General features: G+C 60.2%; 2 protein-coding genes and 1 long non-coding RNA gene across 9 annotated transcripts in view; all 3 read right to left on the bottom strand.

The window, feature by feature from the left end:
• Positions 1–235: 235 nt before the first annotated feature.
• On the bottom strand, positions 236–7,991 carry ITGA2B (integrin subunit alpha 2b). Of its 3 annotated transcripts, XM_049800319.1 has the most exons (30): positions 7,769–7,990; positions 7,560–7,690; positions 7,381–7,478; positions 7,110–7,275; positions 6,983–7,032; positions 6,686–6,731; positions 6,383–6,511; positions 6,249–6,296; positions 6,027–6,070; positions 5,849–5,908; positions 5,403–5,455; positions 5,055–5,263; positions 4,703–4,885; positions 4,567–4,612; positions 4,369–4,473; positions 4,190–4,245; positions 3,937–4,088; positions 3,627–3,740; positions 3,059–3,129; positions 2,833–2,980; positions 2,495–2,587; positions 2,303–2,382; positions 2,108–2,188; positions 1,934–2,036; positions 1,701–1,853; positions 1,497–1,607; positions 1,272–1,385; positions 951–1,058; positions 741–863; positions 236–506 (listed from the first exon to the last, which is right to left on the bottom strand). In XM_049800319.1, the coding sequence occupies exons 1-30, from the start codon at positions 7,924–7,926 to the stop codon at positions 411–413; spliced, it is 3,129 nt and encodes a 1,042-aa protein (XP_049656276.1). In that variant the 5' UTR covers positions 7,927–7,990; the 3' UTR covers positions 236–410. The 3 variants fall into 3 exon arrangements, with proteins under 3 accessions (XP_049656276.1, XP_049656277.1, XP_049656278.1); XM_049800320.1 differs by lacking the exon at positions 3,627–3,740 and having other exon boundaries at positions 7,769–7,991; XM_049800321.1 differs by lacking the exon at positions 7,560–7,690 and having other exon boundaries at positions 7,769–7,882.
• A 987-nt stretch (positions 7,992–8,978) lies between these two features.
• On the bottom strand, positions 8,979–10,321 carry LOC126038524 (uncharacterized). The gene is made up of 2 exons (XR_007506019.1): positions 9,686–10,321; positions 8,979–9,512 (listed from the first exon to the last, which is right to left on the bottom strand). It is a non-coding gene; the product is annotated as an uncharacterized LOC126038524 (long non-coding RNA).
• Positions 10,322–11,437: 1,116 nt separating this feature from the next.
• Positions 11,438–16,941, bottom strand: part of GPATCH8 (G-patch domain containing 8) — a 57,200-nt gene continuing 51,696 nt past the window's right edge. For all 5 annotated transcript variants that reach the window (XM_049799538.1, XM_049799539.1, XM_049799541.1 and 2 more), the window contains one exon: positions 11,438–16,908. In XM_049799538.1, the coding sequence (XP_049655495.1) occupies positions 13,059–16,908 (3,850 nt within the window). In that variant the 3' untranslated portion in view covers positions 11,438–13,058. The remainder of the gene's footprint in view (positions 16,909–16,941) is intronic.

Here is a 16,941-nt window from a genome sequence, read left to right as displayed (position 1 = left end):
CCCCTCCTCGATCCCCATTTCCTGCACCCCTGTGCCCCCCCCAGCACCCACCCGCCAGGCCTGCGCGGAGGCACACAGTTCCCTGGGGCACCCTAAAAGGAACACGGAGGTCCCCAAAAGGCACCCCCTGTCCCTATTCACCCCCACATCTGCCCCTCCCCGGCCCCCCCCCCCCGCCTCCAGCACAGGTCCCAAGGGGGGGCACCCCCATGTCACCCCACAGGAGCCACCAGGGTGCCAGGCAGAGGTTTATTGCCCAGGAGCAGCAGTGGGGTGCTGGCACCCAGGGGTGCGGGGGACATTGGGGAGGGGACATAAGTGCTGTGCCCCATTGGCACCCAGGGGTGCTGGGGACATGGGGGCTGGGCTGGGGGACATGCCGTGGTGTGGGGGGGGGCAGGGGCACCCCACTAGCCTTGGGCACCCTCCGGCTCCTGGGCCTGGCTGGGCGCCAGCTCCTGCATGTCCTCCTCGGTCGGTGGCCGCGTCCTCTTGAAGAAACCCGCCTGGAAGAGGGACACGGTGACAACCCGGCCCTGGGGCACCCCATGGCATCACCCCCAGGGGACCCCACGGCATCACCCCCAGGGGACCCCATGGCATCACTCCTGGTGCTGCCCCCCACCCCCAGGGCTGGGTCTCCCATTTCATGGGTCACTTCAGTGCCATTGGGGTCCTACCAGCATGGCGGGGTGTCACCGGTGTCCCCAGTGTCGTTGCCCCCCCCCCCACATACTCACCTTCCACATGAGGAGGATGAGGAGGGTGAGGAGCAGGAGCCCAGCTAGGACCCCCAGCACCACCCACCACACCGGCACGGCCCCCTCGCCCCCAGGGCTGGCACGCACCACCTTGGTGACAGCCTGCGGAGGGACGGGTGGGTGACATCGCTGCCACCACAGCCTGTCCCTGTGTCATTCCCGCCCCCCCCCAGCCTGTGCCAGCCCTACCTTGGCCTCGCCGGCGGGCAGGACGCGAGGCAGGACGCGGTAGGGCATGGCCGAGGTGTTGAACCAAGCTTGCGAATGGATGAGGAACTGCTTCAGGAGGTGCTCCCGCTGGGGATGGACATGGGACACGTGGGGACAGATGGGGACGTGGCGTCAAGGGTGCTGGCAGCCAACGGGGCACCCGTGACCCCGCACCCGGCGTCCCCAGGGATGCTCTCTGCAGGTCCCCCGGGACCACTCTGCAGGAGGGGACACGGTGGGGACACCCTAGGGACATAGTGCCAGCCCTGTCCCCTCCCTGTCCCCAACAGGGGACAGTACCTGCTGCAGGGTGTCCATCCAGAGCAGGGCACGGACGCTCACCATCGCCCGCTGGTCCTTGGCCAGGCTGGACACCCAGCAGGTGGTGTCCACGCACGTGGCGTTGCTGCAGTCCTGCGGGACACGGCGGGCATCACCCTGACCCCCGCCCCAGCACCCTGGGGAGCACCCCCCCAGCCCCCGCACCCGTCACGGGCTGAGGGTCCCCAGGGAGCACCCGCTCACCACGGGGATGGGCTCCTCCAGCCCAGCACCCGGCGGCTCCTCCACTTCCCTGCGCTCCCGCCGGTGGGTGCCATTTCGGGGTGCTGCGCCCGTGGGGTGGGGGATCTCCAGCTGGAAGGAAATAAAGGGGAGGGGAGGGACACACCACCTTGACACCCACCCAGCACCCAGCGGGTGGGTGCCGGTCCCCAGGCAGCACCCTACCTGCTCGGCGTTGAGGCCGGGTGGGTTGGTGCAGTTCATGCCCCCCTCGGTGCCCAGCTCCAGCAGGTAGAGCAGAGTGCGGCCACCCAGCTGGTGGGGGACGGTGAGGCGCAGGGTGACCCCGCTGACGGTGCTGGGACCCTTGTTGTGGATCTGGGGAAGGACAGTGAGGTGACACCAGAGAGGGGACAGAGGGAACAGTCCCCCAGGCACCCATGGGTGCAGCACCCTACCTGGTAGACGTGCTCCACCTTGATGCCATGGTCCTCCAGCCGCCGGCTGCCCTCCACCTTGTGCCAGCTCACGGGCAGTACCGTGGTGGCAGGCAGGGAGTTGCTGGCAGGAAAGAGGGGTCAGTGTCCCCCCGTGGTCCCCCCCCGGTCCCCCATGGCCCCCCAGACCCTCACCCTCGCAGCTCCATCTCCGCCTGCGCCTCCACGGGCACCGTCACCGCCACCGATGCGTTGGTGGAGCTGGGGCTGTTCTTGCTGTGGGGACACGGTTGGGGTGAGAGACGGCCACCGAGTCTGGGGACACGCTGAGGCCACCAAGTCCCAGGTGCCCAGGTCCCAACGGAGGACGGGGGGTTGGCACGGTGTCACCTCCGCAGCTGGAGCTGGAAGGTGATGGCATCACCCATGTCCTCCAGCCCGGACACACTCAGCTCCATGTCCACGGTGATCTGGGAAGGCAGCAGGAGGGTGAGTGGGTGACCAACCACCACTGCCAGGGGCCATGCCCAGCCCCGACGCCAGGGTGATGGGCGCAGCTGGGGCGAACCCACATTCCCTTACCTGGGCACCCGCTTTCATGGGGTTGCCCAACTCACAGAGCACCACATGGGTCCCATTCTCCTTCCTGGGGTTGCAGCTCAGCTTCTCCTGCCCCTATGGGGTGCACACACGGGGGGGGGGGGGGGGGGGGGGTGACACATCATGGACCCCCTCCTTGCACCAACAACCCCAGGGACCTGTGTGGTCCAAGGGCAGGGCGTGAGCCCCCCCACCCTCTGCACCCCCTGGCACCCATCACCACCGGGCACCCACATGGAGGGTGATGGCCACCAAGGACATGGTGTGAGCCCCACCCCCACCCCGGGAGCTCCCTGGGACCCCCACTGCCGGGCACCTACCGGGATGTTGCTGCGGGCCGCCTGGTAGTGGGTGCCGGGGGGCAGCTGCACCCGCAGCTCGGCCTCGAAGGCACCTTCGCCCACGTTGCTGGCGTTGGCACGCAGGCGCAGCACGGCCTCTGCCCCGATGAGCAGGCGCCTGCTGGGCCTGGGGGGACACACCGGGACAGGGCTCAGCACCCCGGGGTGACGCTGGGCACCCACCCTCACCCACCCGGGAGCTCACGTGTCGGCGGCCAGGCGGAGGTCGGGGACGCAGAGGTTGTCATCGCCGCAGTCCTCCAGTATGATGTGGGTCTGGCGGGGGGCGGATGAGAGGGGGGCAGTGGGGGATGTAGGATGGGGAGTCTTTGGGGACAGCAGTGGGTAGAGAGGGGACATCCCAGGGAGGGACTGGGGACAGTGAGTGGCACTGGGGGGACATCCCAAGGAGGCAGCAGGGACAGTGGGGAAGGGACATCCCATGGAGTGGTTGGGGACAGCAGGGAGGGTAGGGGGCACATCCCAGGGGAGCAATGGGGACGGTGGGGGACCCAAGGAGGGAGCAGGGACAGTGGAGGAGGCAGGGGGGACATCCCGCAGAAGCACTGGGGACAGCGGAGAGGACAGGGGCTATGTCCCAGGGAGGGGTTGGGGCCACTGGGGACAGACTGGGGACCATGGAGCCAGAGCACAGCAGTGGCAGTGGGTGCCCCAGAGTGGGGGCGCCCACATGTCCCCTGGCCCAACCGTGGGGATGAGCCCACCCTGGGGCACCGTGACGATGTCCCCAGCTCACCCACGTCCCCCCCTACCTGCGCCTGCACCAGGGTGTCCCCGTAGAGCACCAGCCCCTGGGTCCCCCCGGACAGCGCCAGGCTCAGGCTCAGGGCGACGGGGCTCAGCTTGTCCTTGAAGTCGGCTTCATCCTGGGGGCACCCATGGGCAGAGCACCCCAGACGGCACCCCAGACCCACCCACCCGGGCTGGGGACACCACCGTCCCCAACCTTGTCCCCATCCCGGCTGGGGATACCACTGTCCCCATCCCTGTCCCCCACCCTCCTTGGGCTGGGGATGCCACCATCCCCACCCGTGCCAGCCCATGCTGGCACCGTCCCCGTACCCGCAGGTAGGCGGTGAGGTTGTGGCACAGGGGGGGTGTCCCCGGAGCCAGATCCAGCACCCTGTGCCAGGACGACTGGTGGTCCTGCAGCAGCAGGACCCTCCGGGACAGCTTGGGCTTCAACCGGTCCAGCTGCAGCTCCGCCTCAAGGCCTGGCATGGCACAGTGGGTGGGGGGGGACATGGCAGCAGTGCGACCCCTGATGACACCGGTGGTGCTCCTTGTCCCCCCCCTGCACGACACCGGCACTCACGGATTTTCTGGGGGATGCTCTGGCCCGTCACGCTGACGCACAGCACCACGGGGAAGCTGCGAGGGGGACAGCACCCAGGGGTGCTCAGGGACCTGCCACCGTCCCCAGGGCAATGTCCCCACACCGGTGATGCCCCAATAGCGGCGTTCCCATGGCAGTGTCCCCACCACGTGGCTCACCAGCTGACGTGGGTGTTGGAGCCAGGCAGGACACACGCCAGGAGCTCGGGGTTCAGCCCATCAGGGACACTCAGCTGGGTGTGGGCCACCACCACGGGCTGTCCCCTGGGACATGGGGACAGCGCTGAGGTGCCAGGGGACCCGGGCAAGGACCCCCCAGGCCATGCTGCCACCGGAGCCGGCGGGACGGGCACTCACCGGTACACGGCCACCTTGGATGCCCCGTAAGCCCCCACCAGCAGATCTGCAGGGACAAGCAGGGGGTCAGTGATGGGGCGGGTGGCACCAGGGCGGCACCGGCATGGCACAGTGGTGGCCACATGATGGGCCGTACCCGGGTAGCCGTTGCCATCCAGGTCAGAGGCACCACGCAGGGCAAAGCCGAAGGCGGCCGGGCCAGGGAAGGGGCTGTCGAGGCGCTGGGTGGGCACCGGCATCAAACCCTCACTCTGCCCGCGGAAGATGAAGACCTGCCCCCTGCCGCTATCACCCCCCAACGGGGCACCCACGGCCACATCTGGGGACACAGGGGATGTGAGCACCCAACTGGGTGCCCCATCCTGGCACCGCCACCCACCCGGTGCCTCAGTTTCCTCAACAGTTTAGACTGGGCACCGCGGGTGGGGGTGGCATGTCCCCTGGCACAGCCCCCCCTTCCCACCACCCCCGTGCCAGGCCGGTGTTACCGCCGTAGCCGTCCTTGTCCAGGTCCCCGAGGCTGGCGATGGCGGCGGCAAAGCGGCCGTAGGGGTGGGTGCCCGTCAGGGTCTGGGGGGGCCGGGTGAGGGGCCGTTGCCCCCCTCCCAGGTAGAGGTAGAGGCGTCCCACCTCGCTGCGCTGGCCATCGGGCCGCCGGGCCATGTACAGGGGGGCACCCACCAGCACGTCGTCCTGCCTGCACCCAGCACCGGAGTCAGGGTCCCCAGGTTTGGGGGCTGGTGGCACCCAGGGGTGTGCCAGGCAGGGGGCAGCACCCCAGGGTGCCCCCATGGGGGATGGTTGGGGTGTGGGGGGGGAACAGTCCCAGCTCTCACCCGTCCCCGTTGACATCGGCCACAGCCACCGTGTGCCCAAAGTACGATGCCACCTGGAAAGGGTCTGGGTGGGGGGGTTGCACCGGGGGGGGGGGGGGGGAGGCGGGGGTTGTGCCAGGGGTGCTGTGGGGTGCACTGGGTGATGGGGGGGGGCAGGTCGGTGCTGGGGGTGCGGGGGGTGCTGGGATACTATGGGGTGGGGATGCTGTGGAGCACTGGGGGGGGGGGGGGGGCAGCTGGGCGCTGTGGGGTGACGGGGCAATGGGCACCAGGGAGCCATGGGGTGCTGGAAGGGGGCAGTGGGGTAAGGGGGCACTGGAGGCAGTGGGAAAGGCACTGGGGGTGATGGGGCAGGGTGCCGTGGGAGCTGGGTGCAGTGGGTGCTGTGGGGTGGCAGGGCAGTGGGGCAGGGTGCCGTGGGGTGCTGGCGCAGGGCAGGGGGTTACCTGCTCACTGGCGATGCCCCGCAGCTGGCGCAGGGTCACCCCCACACTGAAGATCTCCACCTGCCCAGAGCAGCGTCAGGCCCCGTCCCTGTCCCCATCCTGGGGTGCCACCCCAGGGTGCCCGGCCACAGCGGTGTCCCCACCACCAGACATCCCCACGCAGCTGGGCACCACTCACCTCGCCCCTCGTGTTGCTTTTGTTGGGGACCCCCACCACGTACTCTGCGGGGGACGAGAGCCCTGAGTGCCCCCACCACAGCACTGGGGTGGGCATGGGGGCACAGAGACGGACAGGACTCCTGGGTTGGCACAACCCAGAACCCTTGAGAGGGGAGGGCACCCTGGAGCCCAGGGGTGCCCAGGACCCATTCCTGTCTCCCCCCCCCCCCCCCAGCCTTACCTTTGGTTTTGGGATTGCCATCGAATTCACCCACAGCCACCGAATACCCTGCAGGGAGACAGGCACCGGTGACCCCCACTGTGCCATGGCACGAGCTGACTATGGGGCAGGGCTGCCCCATACCCGCTGCTCACCCCGGTACCCGTCCTCATAGTCCGTGGACACCTGTTCCTCCGTGGGCAGCCCCGGGCCCTCTGGCCACAGCAGGGACTTGCCGTGGAAGCGGGTGAGGATGGCATCCACCTCCACCGAGTACAGGAGCCCTGCGGGACACTGTGGTGGGCACCAGCACTGACAGGGCAGCCACCCCGGGTGGCACGTACTTGGGTGCCTCATCCTGGGTGCCCTCCTCCTGCCATGCCCACCCAAAGGCACACCCAAAAGTGCGCCCCAGGAGCAGCCAGCCCGGGTGGCAGTGCCCAGCAGGCAGGACTTACCCATGAAGTAGTACCCGCCAGGGGCACCCAGCACCAGCGTGCCATCCTGAGGGAAGACCTGGCGTCAGCATCCACCCTGGGGCACCCCCATCCTGGAACCCCCCCACCAGGCATCCCCCACCCAAGCATCATCACCAGAGCATCTCCCATCCTGGCATTCCCATCCTGGCACCCCCCCTCCCCAGCATCCCCCACCCTGACACCCACACCCCAGCCACATCCCTGGCGGCATCCCCACGGACATCCCCAGCGGCACCCTGGGCACGCTGCCCCCCCCTCCCCAGGCACCCCTCTCACCCGGGTGACAGCCGCGCTGAAGCCGATCTCGCAGTAGCGCTTGTCATAGGCTGCGGGCACAGGGCAGGGTCAGACCGACCAGGGGTGGGGGGCACCCACAGCCAGCCCCCCCCCCCCCCCCCCTCACCATAGTAGCTCTCGCGGTAAGCGCTGGCCATGAGCTGGTCACGGCAGGGCGAGTACCAGGTGATGTGCCGCAGCCCAGGGGCACCCACAAAGCAGGTGCCCGTCGGGGTGCGGAAAGCTTCGTGTTGCCCCTCCATCGCGTTCCAGTGCTGCAGTGGGGCACAGGCCTGGGGAAGGGGAAGGGAATGGGGATGGGAAAAGGATGGGTGCCCACCCCATCACCACCACTCCCACCCCCCAAGGGTGCCCACCCACCCGCCGGGTGCACCCACCACCAGTTTGCCGTCCCAGCTGGTCACGGACGCCCCCAGCCACTGGTACGACTTGTAGGTGTGGAGCTTCAAGGTGTTTTGGGTCTCGGTCTCATCCCCTGGGGGAGTGGGAGAGGGGGAATGTGCTGGGCTGGCAGCGCCCCCCTGCACCCACCCATCATCCCGTGGCACCCACGCACCCGCAGTGTCGATGGGGAGGGGATGGCAGAGGGTCTCGTTGGTGGGCCAGGAGCAGAGGAAGACGGCGCCGGCCTGAGCCACGCCAGGCTGGGAGGTGTTGGCGCGGGGTGCCCCCACCACCACGCTGAGCCTGGGGTGGGCAGAGCTGGGTGTCAGGGTGGGGGGAACGGGTGCCATCCCCCGCCCCGGCACCCCGGAGACTCCCTACCCGCTCTCAGTCATGTGGAAATCCAGGGCGAAGCCAAAATAGCTGTCGGGGGGTCCCTCATAGGTGTCAGGGGGGTCCCGGAGGAGCCCCAGGGCGGGGACTGAGCGCAGCCCCCCAAGGAGCAGCAGGGCCCAGAGCAGGGCAGCAGCAGCCCCCATCTTCTCCCCGAAATGCAGCCAGCAGCTCCGTCCCAGCCCTTCCCAGCTTGTCCCTGCTTATCTCAGGGGACGCAGCTGGGAATGGGGACGGCAGCGATGGGGGACACAGGAAGGCCCCCCCCACGTGCACAGCCACTCCTGCCAGGGAGCCAAAGGGGGACGGGGGTGCAGGGGACACACACACTGCTTTTGGCCAGGGGACAGGGGTGCCCAGCCCGGCTGGCAGAGCAGGGGAGGGGGCAGGAGGTGGCAGTACCACCGGGGGGGACACGGTGAGGGGTTGGGGGGGGGGACACACAGCCATGGCGGGAAGCGACACAACAGCCTGCACCCACCACCCTCCTTCCGCCGGAGGCTGGGGCCAAATCCAGCCCTCCGCCCGTGCCACAGTACGCCTATCTCGGGGTGCAGGCGGCCGCAGCCCAGCCAGCGGAAACACAGTGGGGAGGAAGGGGGGGCCATGGGGCGCAGGGGCCCCATCCATCGTCCCCCGAGGTCGCTTCCGCAGCTGGATGGAGCAGACATGGGGTGGGGGACGCCTGGCTCCCCACTTTCGCCCCACCGGCGTTGGGCATCGCCACTAAACTGTCTCCCCTTCCCTAGGGCAGGGACACCCCAAAACCCTAACCAAGGGGAGAGAGCAGGGCCGGGGCAGCCCAGCCGCCGAGCTCCAGCGCTTCGCAGGGAAACGGCTCCGGCGAAGGGACGGGTGCCAGGGCGAGGGGACAATCCGCAGCCAAGGGAACAAGGGGGCTCCTTGTCCTCGGCGGAGGAAAAGGCACCCCGGCATGCCAAGTCGGGTCTCCAGCAGCTGCTGGGGCCCAGCCCTGCAGTGACGGCTGCGAGAGCCGCTCGGCCAAACCCACGTGTCCCCTTCGGCTTAACCCACTTGCGGAGTTAATTTAAACGCGCTCGATTAAGGCCACTCAAGCTGCCGGGGGCTCCTCTTGCCCACCCGGACCCGGTGGCAGGGAGAGGCACTGGAGCGCTTCACTGCGAGCCGGCCCCCCATGCAGAAATGGGGTTTTCATCCTTTCAATCTGCTCTGCAGCTGCAGGTGGGAAGCGAGGCAGGGACCATGGAGGGTCTTGGGGTTCTGGGCTCCCCAGGGGGGAACAGGGTGGTCCCAGCAGTGCCCAAGCAGCACCTTGGCCCCCAGCACCAGGTCTGCACCAGCCCAAAGGAGCAGCTGGAAGGCAGCTCCAGCCTCTTGGCTGCCGTGGAGTAGCTGCGATCAGAAACCAGTGGGATTTGCCCAAAGCTGGGGCTGAGCCCCAGCTTCGGGCTTTGAAGATTGGGAAGGGTTTAGCTGAGCCCGGCTCAGCTCCATGTCCCTGGGAGAGGAGCACGCTGAGGACAAGTCTGCACTAAGTGGCAGCCGCTCCTCTTCAGGTCTCTTCCCAAGCTGGCGGCAGAGAGCATCCAAACCCAGCTGGAACCCACACCAGAATGCTTTAAGGCAACTCTTACTTCTTTCCCCCATTAAATTACTTAATTTCCTGGGTTTTGCAACACTTCCACACTGTCATTCCACTTCCAGAGGACAGCCCAGGCCGAGGCAGGTTGCATCCCGTACGCCAACCATCCTTTAACCAAATCAGGACCTTTAGTTAAGAAAGGAGAGGCTGGTGCTCCTCACCCCGAGCACTCGCCTCCTTGGGCACTCATTCAGGCTTGAAAAAGCAGGGCATGACCACCAAAGCAGCTAAAGCCCCAGGGACTGAGAGGGACATGGCAGGCAATCCCCCGTGACACAGACCCAGAGAAGCCAGACGCTGCTCAGCCATCGGCTTCAGAGACAACAGCGGTGGTGGCCCTGCTGCCCACTCCGCCTTCGCCTGGGAGTTAGTGCCACCTCCCAGAAGAAGCCAGTGCAGCGATAACGTTGCAGCCCAGGTCAGGAGTTGCTGAGGGAGATGGAAAAAAAGATGCGAGGAGCTCACATCATGAACTGCTGCTGCTGGGGGAGCGTGGAGAGGCGGCATCATCCCTGCTCGCAGGGGCTGGTGCTCTCCTCCACCACCCTGCTTCTGGCTGCCGTTAGAGAAGAACCCAGGGGTGGACAGACCTTTGGTCTGAGCCGCTACAGATCCGCGCTGACCCACAGCACGCAGGCTTGCTCTGCCACTGCTACCTCGAGTGGGGCAGGGAGACTGGTTGCAGCACCCCGACGTCCCAACTGCCGCGGCTGGCTGCAGGAACAGCACACAAGGAGAGCACAGAGCAGGAAGGTTGGGTGGCCGGGATGCTCAGCACCTGGGCACGCTGCCAATCCAGCCACCAAAGTACTGACAATCACCCTTTCTTGCCTAGTTTCACCTTTCACAGTTTGACCAGGCAGGTGCATCGTGCCAGGAGAGAACTTGCAGAACTCACTTGCGTTGCGGGCTCCTACCCAAAATAATGTCCTTTAAAGAAAAAAAAAATTAAAAAAAAAAAATACTCTCTGTACCCAGCTCAGTATCTTCCGAGCAAAGTATTCCAATTAAAAGTAGTCTTACTCGATAAACCAAGCATCTAATACTGTTATTTTAGGAAAAAGCCCTAGGCTACATTGCAACCAGATGCAGCAGCTCCAAGTCATCTCACACAACCACACATTTTTTCCACAAATCATTGGTTTATTAGAAAGGTTTTTTCCCCCTCATTTTACAGCATATATATATATTTATATATATATCTTATGTGACAAAGTTAAATACAGTCTGTTTATGCTTGTTAAGTAATGATAGGTTAATTATTTTTAGCACTACTCTGGAAGTCAAAAAAACCCCCTGACTGCAGCGTGAAGGGTGCCAGAACACGCATATTGAATCTAGAAGCTAATGAAGCTCAGCATTGAGACATTAATACTGTATTCTGTTAATTATTTACAGAGAAATTGAGTCCCTTTTTTTGACCATTGTGTTTCAGTCCAACCTGCACAAATGCAAAGTTTCTCATTTAAAGAGTGAGGAAGCTCAACAGTTTTCGATCCTTTGAATCTCTGCCCCCCTCCCTGGGTCTCAGTGCTGCGCTTCGGGAGAGGATGGAGAAGCGGATGCCACATCCCCTGGCTGCCTGCTCCTGCCTGGTTTGGCAGGTAGGAGCAGGTCTGCCTGCCTGCTCTGAAATCAGGCCCTACAAAGCACCGTGAGGTGCCCCTGAACAGCTCTAACACAAGAAGGACCTGAACCTGAAACGCCCAGGTCAGCGGGAACAGCAGCAACTCGTCCTGGTGCAATAGGAAGAGCTCGTGGATGGAGAAGTTTCCCACGGTTAGTGTTATCTGCAGCCAGTGGACGATGCCGGAACGAACAGAGAAATCCCTTATGGAACATCACAGGCAGGCACAGCCTGAACAGATTAGTTCTAAACCACCTCTCCCTGCGTGTACGATGGCAAACAGTTATGGTTAAAAGGCTCTTCCTTCACCAGAAGACTGTACTGAGCTGCACAGCCAGGCTGGCACCTGCAAATCACCCATTCAAACCCCGGGGCGGGGGGGGGGGGGGGGGGGGGGGGGGGGGAGAAAAGAGAAAAAAAAAGGGGGGGGGGGGGGGCCAGGCAGTATTTTATACTCTGGGAGACAACCCAAATTCCTGCCACTCCTCAGACTGCCTCCAGTGTCGATTCCTATAAGCAGCTGCTTAGCAAAGATGAGGACTGCGCAGCATGCCCGGGCTGCTTTCCTCTGCAAAGCTGGCAGCCGCCATCGCCTTCCAATGCGATGCCGTTCATTAGCTGTTAGAGTCACCGGTGTCATCCACGCACCTCACCTAGTCCAAGTCTCACATTTTTTCTTCTTCTGCAAAATGCTAAATGAAGATTATTTTTTTTTACATTTTATAGTACATAAAAACTTCAAAAATACATGAGCTTGATAAAATATACATGCTTAGTCATTTTGCATCTAGCTGAAACTATAAAGTTGAACCTTTACAAGTGTCTTATTTCACCTACAGCAAACATATTTACACAAAAGCCACCAGAACAAGTACCACTAAAAGAACTGGCTGTAAAAAATATTATTGCGATATACTACAAATGTAACCTTTTTATATGAGCTACAAAAAGCAGCATCTTTGTTTACAGAGTTCAGTGCAATTCTTTACATTAAAAAAAAATCCTATAAATTAATAAGGAAACCATCAGTATTACAGAGGAAAGAATACACTTTACATACTCCAGCCACTCTCCCCAGTCCTCTGTATTGCTTCAATTCCTAAAGGTATTTTTCTCCTTCTCTCATCTGAGTGCCTCTTTCCCAACACCACAAAAGATGGAAGTCAGAGTGATATTCCTTCCCCCCCCACACCCCCCACCCAGGAGAAGAGCAGTCAAAGCCCACATTGAAATCACCAGCCCCAAACTGAGGACCTCTCTCCAGTCCAGGATATCCGGAAGGCGTCAAGGTGCAGTCCTTGCGCAGGAGAATGCTAATGCAGGATGGAGAAGGGTTGGAGCTCTGGGCACAGGCACAGCTCCTCTCTTCAGCTTTAAAATAAGATCTTAATTCCACCTTTGCTGCTCACACCGAGAGGAAAAAAAACAACACCCAAACCCTACATATGCAGTGATAGGGTGCCAAGAAGTCTCCTGTAATGCCTGAAAACTGGTACTGGCCCAGCCAAAACAAGAGTGGCACTGCCCCTTCCATCAGTCTCCTCGCCAGGATCCACAGCTGTCAGTTACTGAATGTTTTATCGCTGATTACAAGCCAGATTCAATCATGCTGACTATTTTAATTAGATGACCTCATTAAAAGGATTTTGAGAGACCTATTAGTGTGTATGAAATCTCATTTATCATATACAAGGCGGCAGAAGGAAGATGACCAAGTGTAAGAATCCAGGGAAATAAAGCCTTTCCAAGTGTCTTGCTGGTCTACACGTGAAATGATTCTTCCAGGACAGAGTGCTTGTATGTGCACGGAGGTGTTGGGGACGCGAGACAGTCCCTGGTAGCGGATATACACAACACTTACAAACTGACCCGCCGCCTGCTGCTACCCAGCCCTCGAGCCTTTGGCTTCTTTGGCTGCTAAAGATTGAAAGGAAATTCTCAGGCCTCACCTGCCAGCTGGATCAACTTCAACCCCTTCCCAAAATGCAAAATATTCTCTTTCCTCCAAGGTTACTTCATTTTGTCCTTCATGTGCCGTGACTGGGTGGATGCTGCAAGTCCTGTCCTGAGAAAATGGGGTGCAGCAAAGGGTGAAGATGTAACGCTGTAGCGGCCGCAGCAGCAGCGGGTCTTGGGGCAAGAAGGGTTGGGTAAAGAGCATGAGGAACCGGATGAAAAGTAAAGGGGCCCGGATGGATAGCTGATGCCGGAATGATGTGGATGGGGTGGCTGGCTAGAAACGTAGCAGGGTGCCCTGGAATAATCGAGTGGGTCAAGTGGGATAATGAAATAGGTGTCAAGTGTGGCTGGGGTATATGATGAACCTGAGCGAGAGGCTGGGGATGGGGGTGAGGGTGAATCCCAATGGCAGCGGCGGCTGCGGCGGCGTGGTGCTGCAGGATGGCATGCTGCACGGTGGTGATGGAGGTCGCGGATGCTGCCGCTGGCTGCTGAATGTGGATGGGCTGCAGGGCAGGCGCTGCCGGCGCCAGGGCCGCTGAGGCAGGAAAGGCCTTGACCTGCTTGGCCAGAAGCTGCTGCTGAATGTGCTGCTGAGCAGCTTGCTGCAGCTTACTGTATTTCTCCATTTCTTCAGGTGTAAAAGTGATCGGCTGGCTTTCGAGTGGTGCTAGAGAGGAGTCTTCTCCTCCTTCCCGATCCCCTTCAATGCTTGGCTCCCCACTCTGAGGCACATAGCCAGGAAAGTGCTCGACATCTGGAACTAAGGGCATCATACTGGTTTCCACTGGGACCGGCTGGCTGCCCCCGTCCATAGGTTCTAGCCCATCACCATCGCTCGGATCCGAGAGGAAGTTGTGTGGCATGACCAGATCTCCAGAACCAAAGCACTCAGGAAGCGCTGGTGCTTCGAGGGGAATGGACGGCACTTCCACGGCAGGTTCGTCGCGTTTCTGCTCATCCAGAGGTTTGTCCTGAATTACCATCACCACTTCTTCCAGGAGAGACTGGCCAGCCAACTGAGACTCCTCAATGCCTTGGGAAACATCCTCAGAATCTGACAGCTCTTGTTCCTCGCCCCTCTCCAAGCCAGACTCCTCATATCTTTTGGCATTTGGTTTTCGAACGGTTGGCAATTTCCCAATTAAGGGGAGAACCGGTTTGTTGCCTAAGGAAGGAGGAAGTTTCGGGCCAAAGTAGCCCTGGGGAGGATCTTTGAGCTTTATGCCCACCTTGTTTGCCCCTGCCAGCATCTCGTCAGCGACGCAGGGCTTCTTCTCAACCTTCCTGGATTGAATCTTTTCCAGGAGAAGTTTTGCAGTGACTGAGTTTCTCTCCTCTGGACTGCAGTCACCTTCTGAGGCCCTCCCCGTGCCAGAGCCGCTGCTGTTTTGGGAGAGCGAGCCAGATCCTTTCAGATCCTCTCCTTTGCCATCCTCTTTCTTCAGCGATGATCCTTCACTTCGGCCTGTCCGGAAATAGTGAGGAGACTGCGAGCGATATATTTTTGACCTGATGAAGTCTCTTCTCCCGGACCTTCTCTCTTCAGGGCTCTCGTGGCCTCGAGAGCCCTTTCGCGAGAGAGATCTCTGCGAGTGGCTTCTCGTACTGCGGCTGCGATCCCTACTATAGCTGCGGCTCCGTTTCCAGCTGCGACCCGTTACGCTTCGGCTTCTCCTCTTGCTTCGACTGCGGCTGCAGCTGCTGCTGCGTGTTCTGCCCCGGCTCCTTGTTCTTGACCTGCCTCGAGGGTGGGTTCGGCTCCTGCTTCGACTCCTTGACCTGCTCCTACTTGAGCTGTAGTCATCCTCAGAAGAGGAGTACTTGCGTCGCTTTGATCTGTGATTTGAGCTGTTGTAGTCAGAGTCATCCTCTGAGTCATGGGACCGCTTTGAATGGCACCTTGACCGGTCACTGTAATCGCTATAGCTATCATCTGAGTAACTTCTCCGACGGCTGTACCGGCTATGGTCTGAGGAAGCATCAGAGCTGGTTGAATAGGACCTGTGAGAGGAGTGCCTCCGCCCCGACCTGGAGCGGCTCCTGGAGTGGTCGCTGCCAGAGTCATAGTCGTCACTGTACTGCGACGGGGATTTTTGCCTGCAGTGCTTCCTGTGAGAGCCCTCATCGCTGTCATAGTCCCCGCTGCTCTGCCGGCTCCTGCGGCTGGTCCTGCCCAGGGAAGGAGCCGAACATCGTCTCCTCAAAGCAGATAACTGCTGCAGGTCAGCCTTGTGTTTTTTGCTGCCGTGCTCTTGGCAGGAGTTACCACTATCCTCTTTTTTACCGCTGCTTCCCTCTTCAGCAGACAGAGACTTCCTCTGGGACTCCTGAGAGCACCGCTTTTTCTTCTGGAAATGGCTACAGTCTTCAGACAGTTCGGTGTTTAGTGCCCGTTCTGATTCAGTAGAAAAAGAGGATTTGCCTTTTTTGTGCCTGTGTCTTTTCCGCTTCTTGGGTTTCTCTTCCCCTGGGTCAGTTTTTCGGCCCTTCTCATCAGCTTCCTCCTTGTGCTTACGTTTGTGTTTGCTGGACTTTTTGTGCTTCTTTTTCTTTTTGTGTTTATGGGATCTTCCAGATTTACTCTTACCGGTTATGCTTTTACCACTGTCCTCTCCCTCTCCCTTACTAATGCTTGCCAAATTGGACTCCTGCTTGTTCTGGGAGCCACAGGTGGACAGAGATTTGTTTTCCATTTTTAGAGCAGAACTGTTAGTTGCACTTTCTGCTTCCTTGGCTTTGCTTATCTCACCAGATTCTGTGCTTGGAATGTTATCTTTACAAAGACCCCCTGGATCCTTGGATTTCTCTGCTCCTTTACCTTTAGCATCTTTGTTGCGAGAGAGCTTGAAATCAAAATACAGGGGGTTACAGCTGTATGAAACAGATGGTTCTGCTTTGGTAAATATGAGAAGCTCCGAAGGCCACTGGAGAGTCGTGCTCTCATCTTTACTCAGAACAGGAAAAAACGGTCCTGTTGGATGCTTTGGTCCTTCAGAGACTTCTTTACAGCTTGGGACAGGCTGAGCGACTTCTTTAGTAGTGTCTGGCTCAAGAAGATTGCTCTCTGTAAGATGCTTGTTCTCCTGCATACTTGCATTTTCTAGGACTTCTTTTAGCTCTGTTTTGCTCTGCTGAGCTGCAGTTTCAGTAGTACTCTGCTCCTTCTGCTGCCCCGTGCTCTCAGCAGCCTTCTCTGTATGCTTGCCGGGTTTGGGTTTTGGAGAACTACCCTTTTTAACTTCATGTGTGGTTTTTTTGTTCACATTTTCAGCTTCCATTTGTTCGGTAGACTTCATGAAAAGCAGGAATTGAAAATTAGGCTTTACTTTACAGTGGGCTGGGGGAATATAGTGGTAGTATTCTGGTTCAACTGCCATTGGTCCATCTTCTCGTCTCATCTTTTTCAGTTTAGATAACGTAGTGGCTAGAGACCCACTATCTTTGTCATGTTGGTCATCTTCCTCTGCCTTGCCATCAGAACTATTTGTGCTTTCTCCCTCGCCAGATTTCTGCAGGCTCCCTGCATCTGAGGACCCTCTCTCATCAGCTTTTGCTCCATCTGCAGAACTTGATTCTTCCACGTGGTCCTTGAAAACAGAAGCTATGGTCTCAAGCTTTACTGGAGTCTTCTTAGCAAATGAAAATGACACGCCTATCTTCTGCAGTGGAGTTCCCAAAGCACTCTTAATGCCAAAACTGATTGCTTGTGCTGTCTGGATGGGCATTTGGCTTGGCATAACAGTGCCACCAACTTGTCCAGTGTTTAGGAAACCTCTGTCCACAGTCATCTCTGTAGCTTGGCCAGAAGTCGTCTGGATGAAAGAGCTGCTGTTGGCTGCAGAATCATCATCATCTCCACCTTCCTCATCCACAGCCACCGTGGTGGTTCTGAACATAGGCCCACTTCCAGGAGCACTGTATGAACAAGTTAAAACAGAGAAAACAGCT

This window comes from Accipiter gentilis, chromosome 5 (genome assembly GCF_929443795.1).
Source record: "Accipiter gentilis chromosome 5, bAccGen1.1, whole genome shotgun sequence".
Taxonomy (NCBI): Eukaryota; Metazoa; Chordata; class Aves; order Accipitriformes; family Accipitridae; genus Astur; species Astur gentilis.
This window is presented reverse-complemented; position numbering and strand designations above follow the sequence as displayed.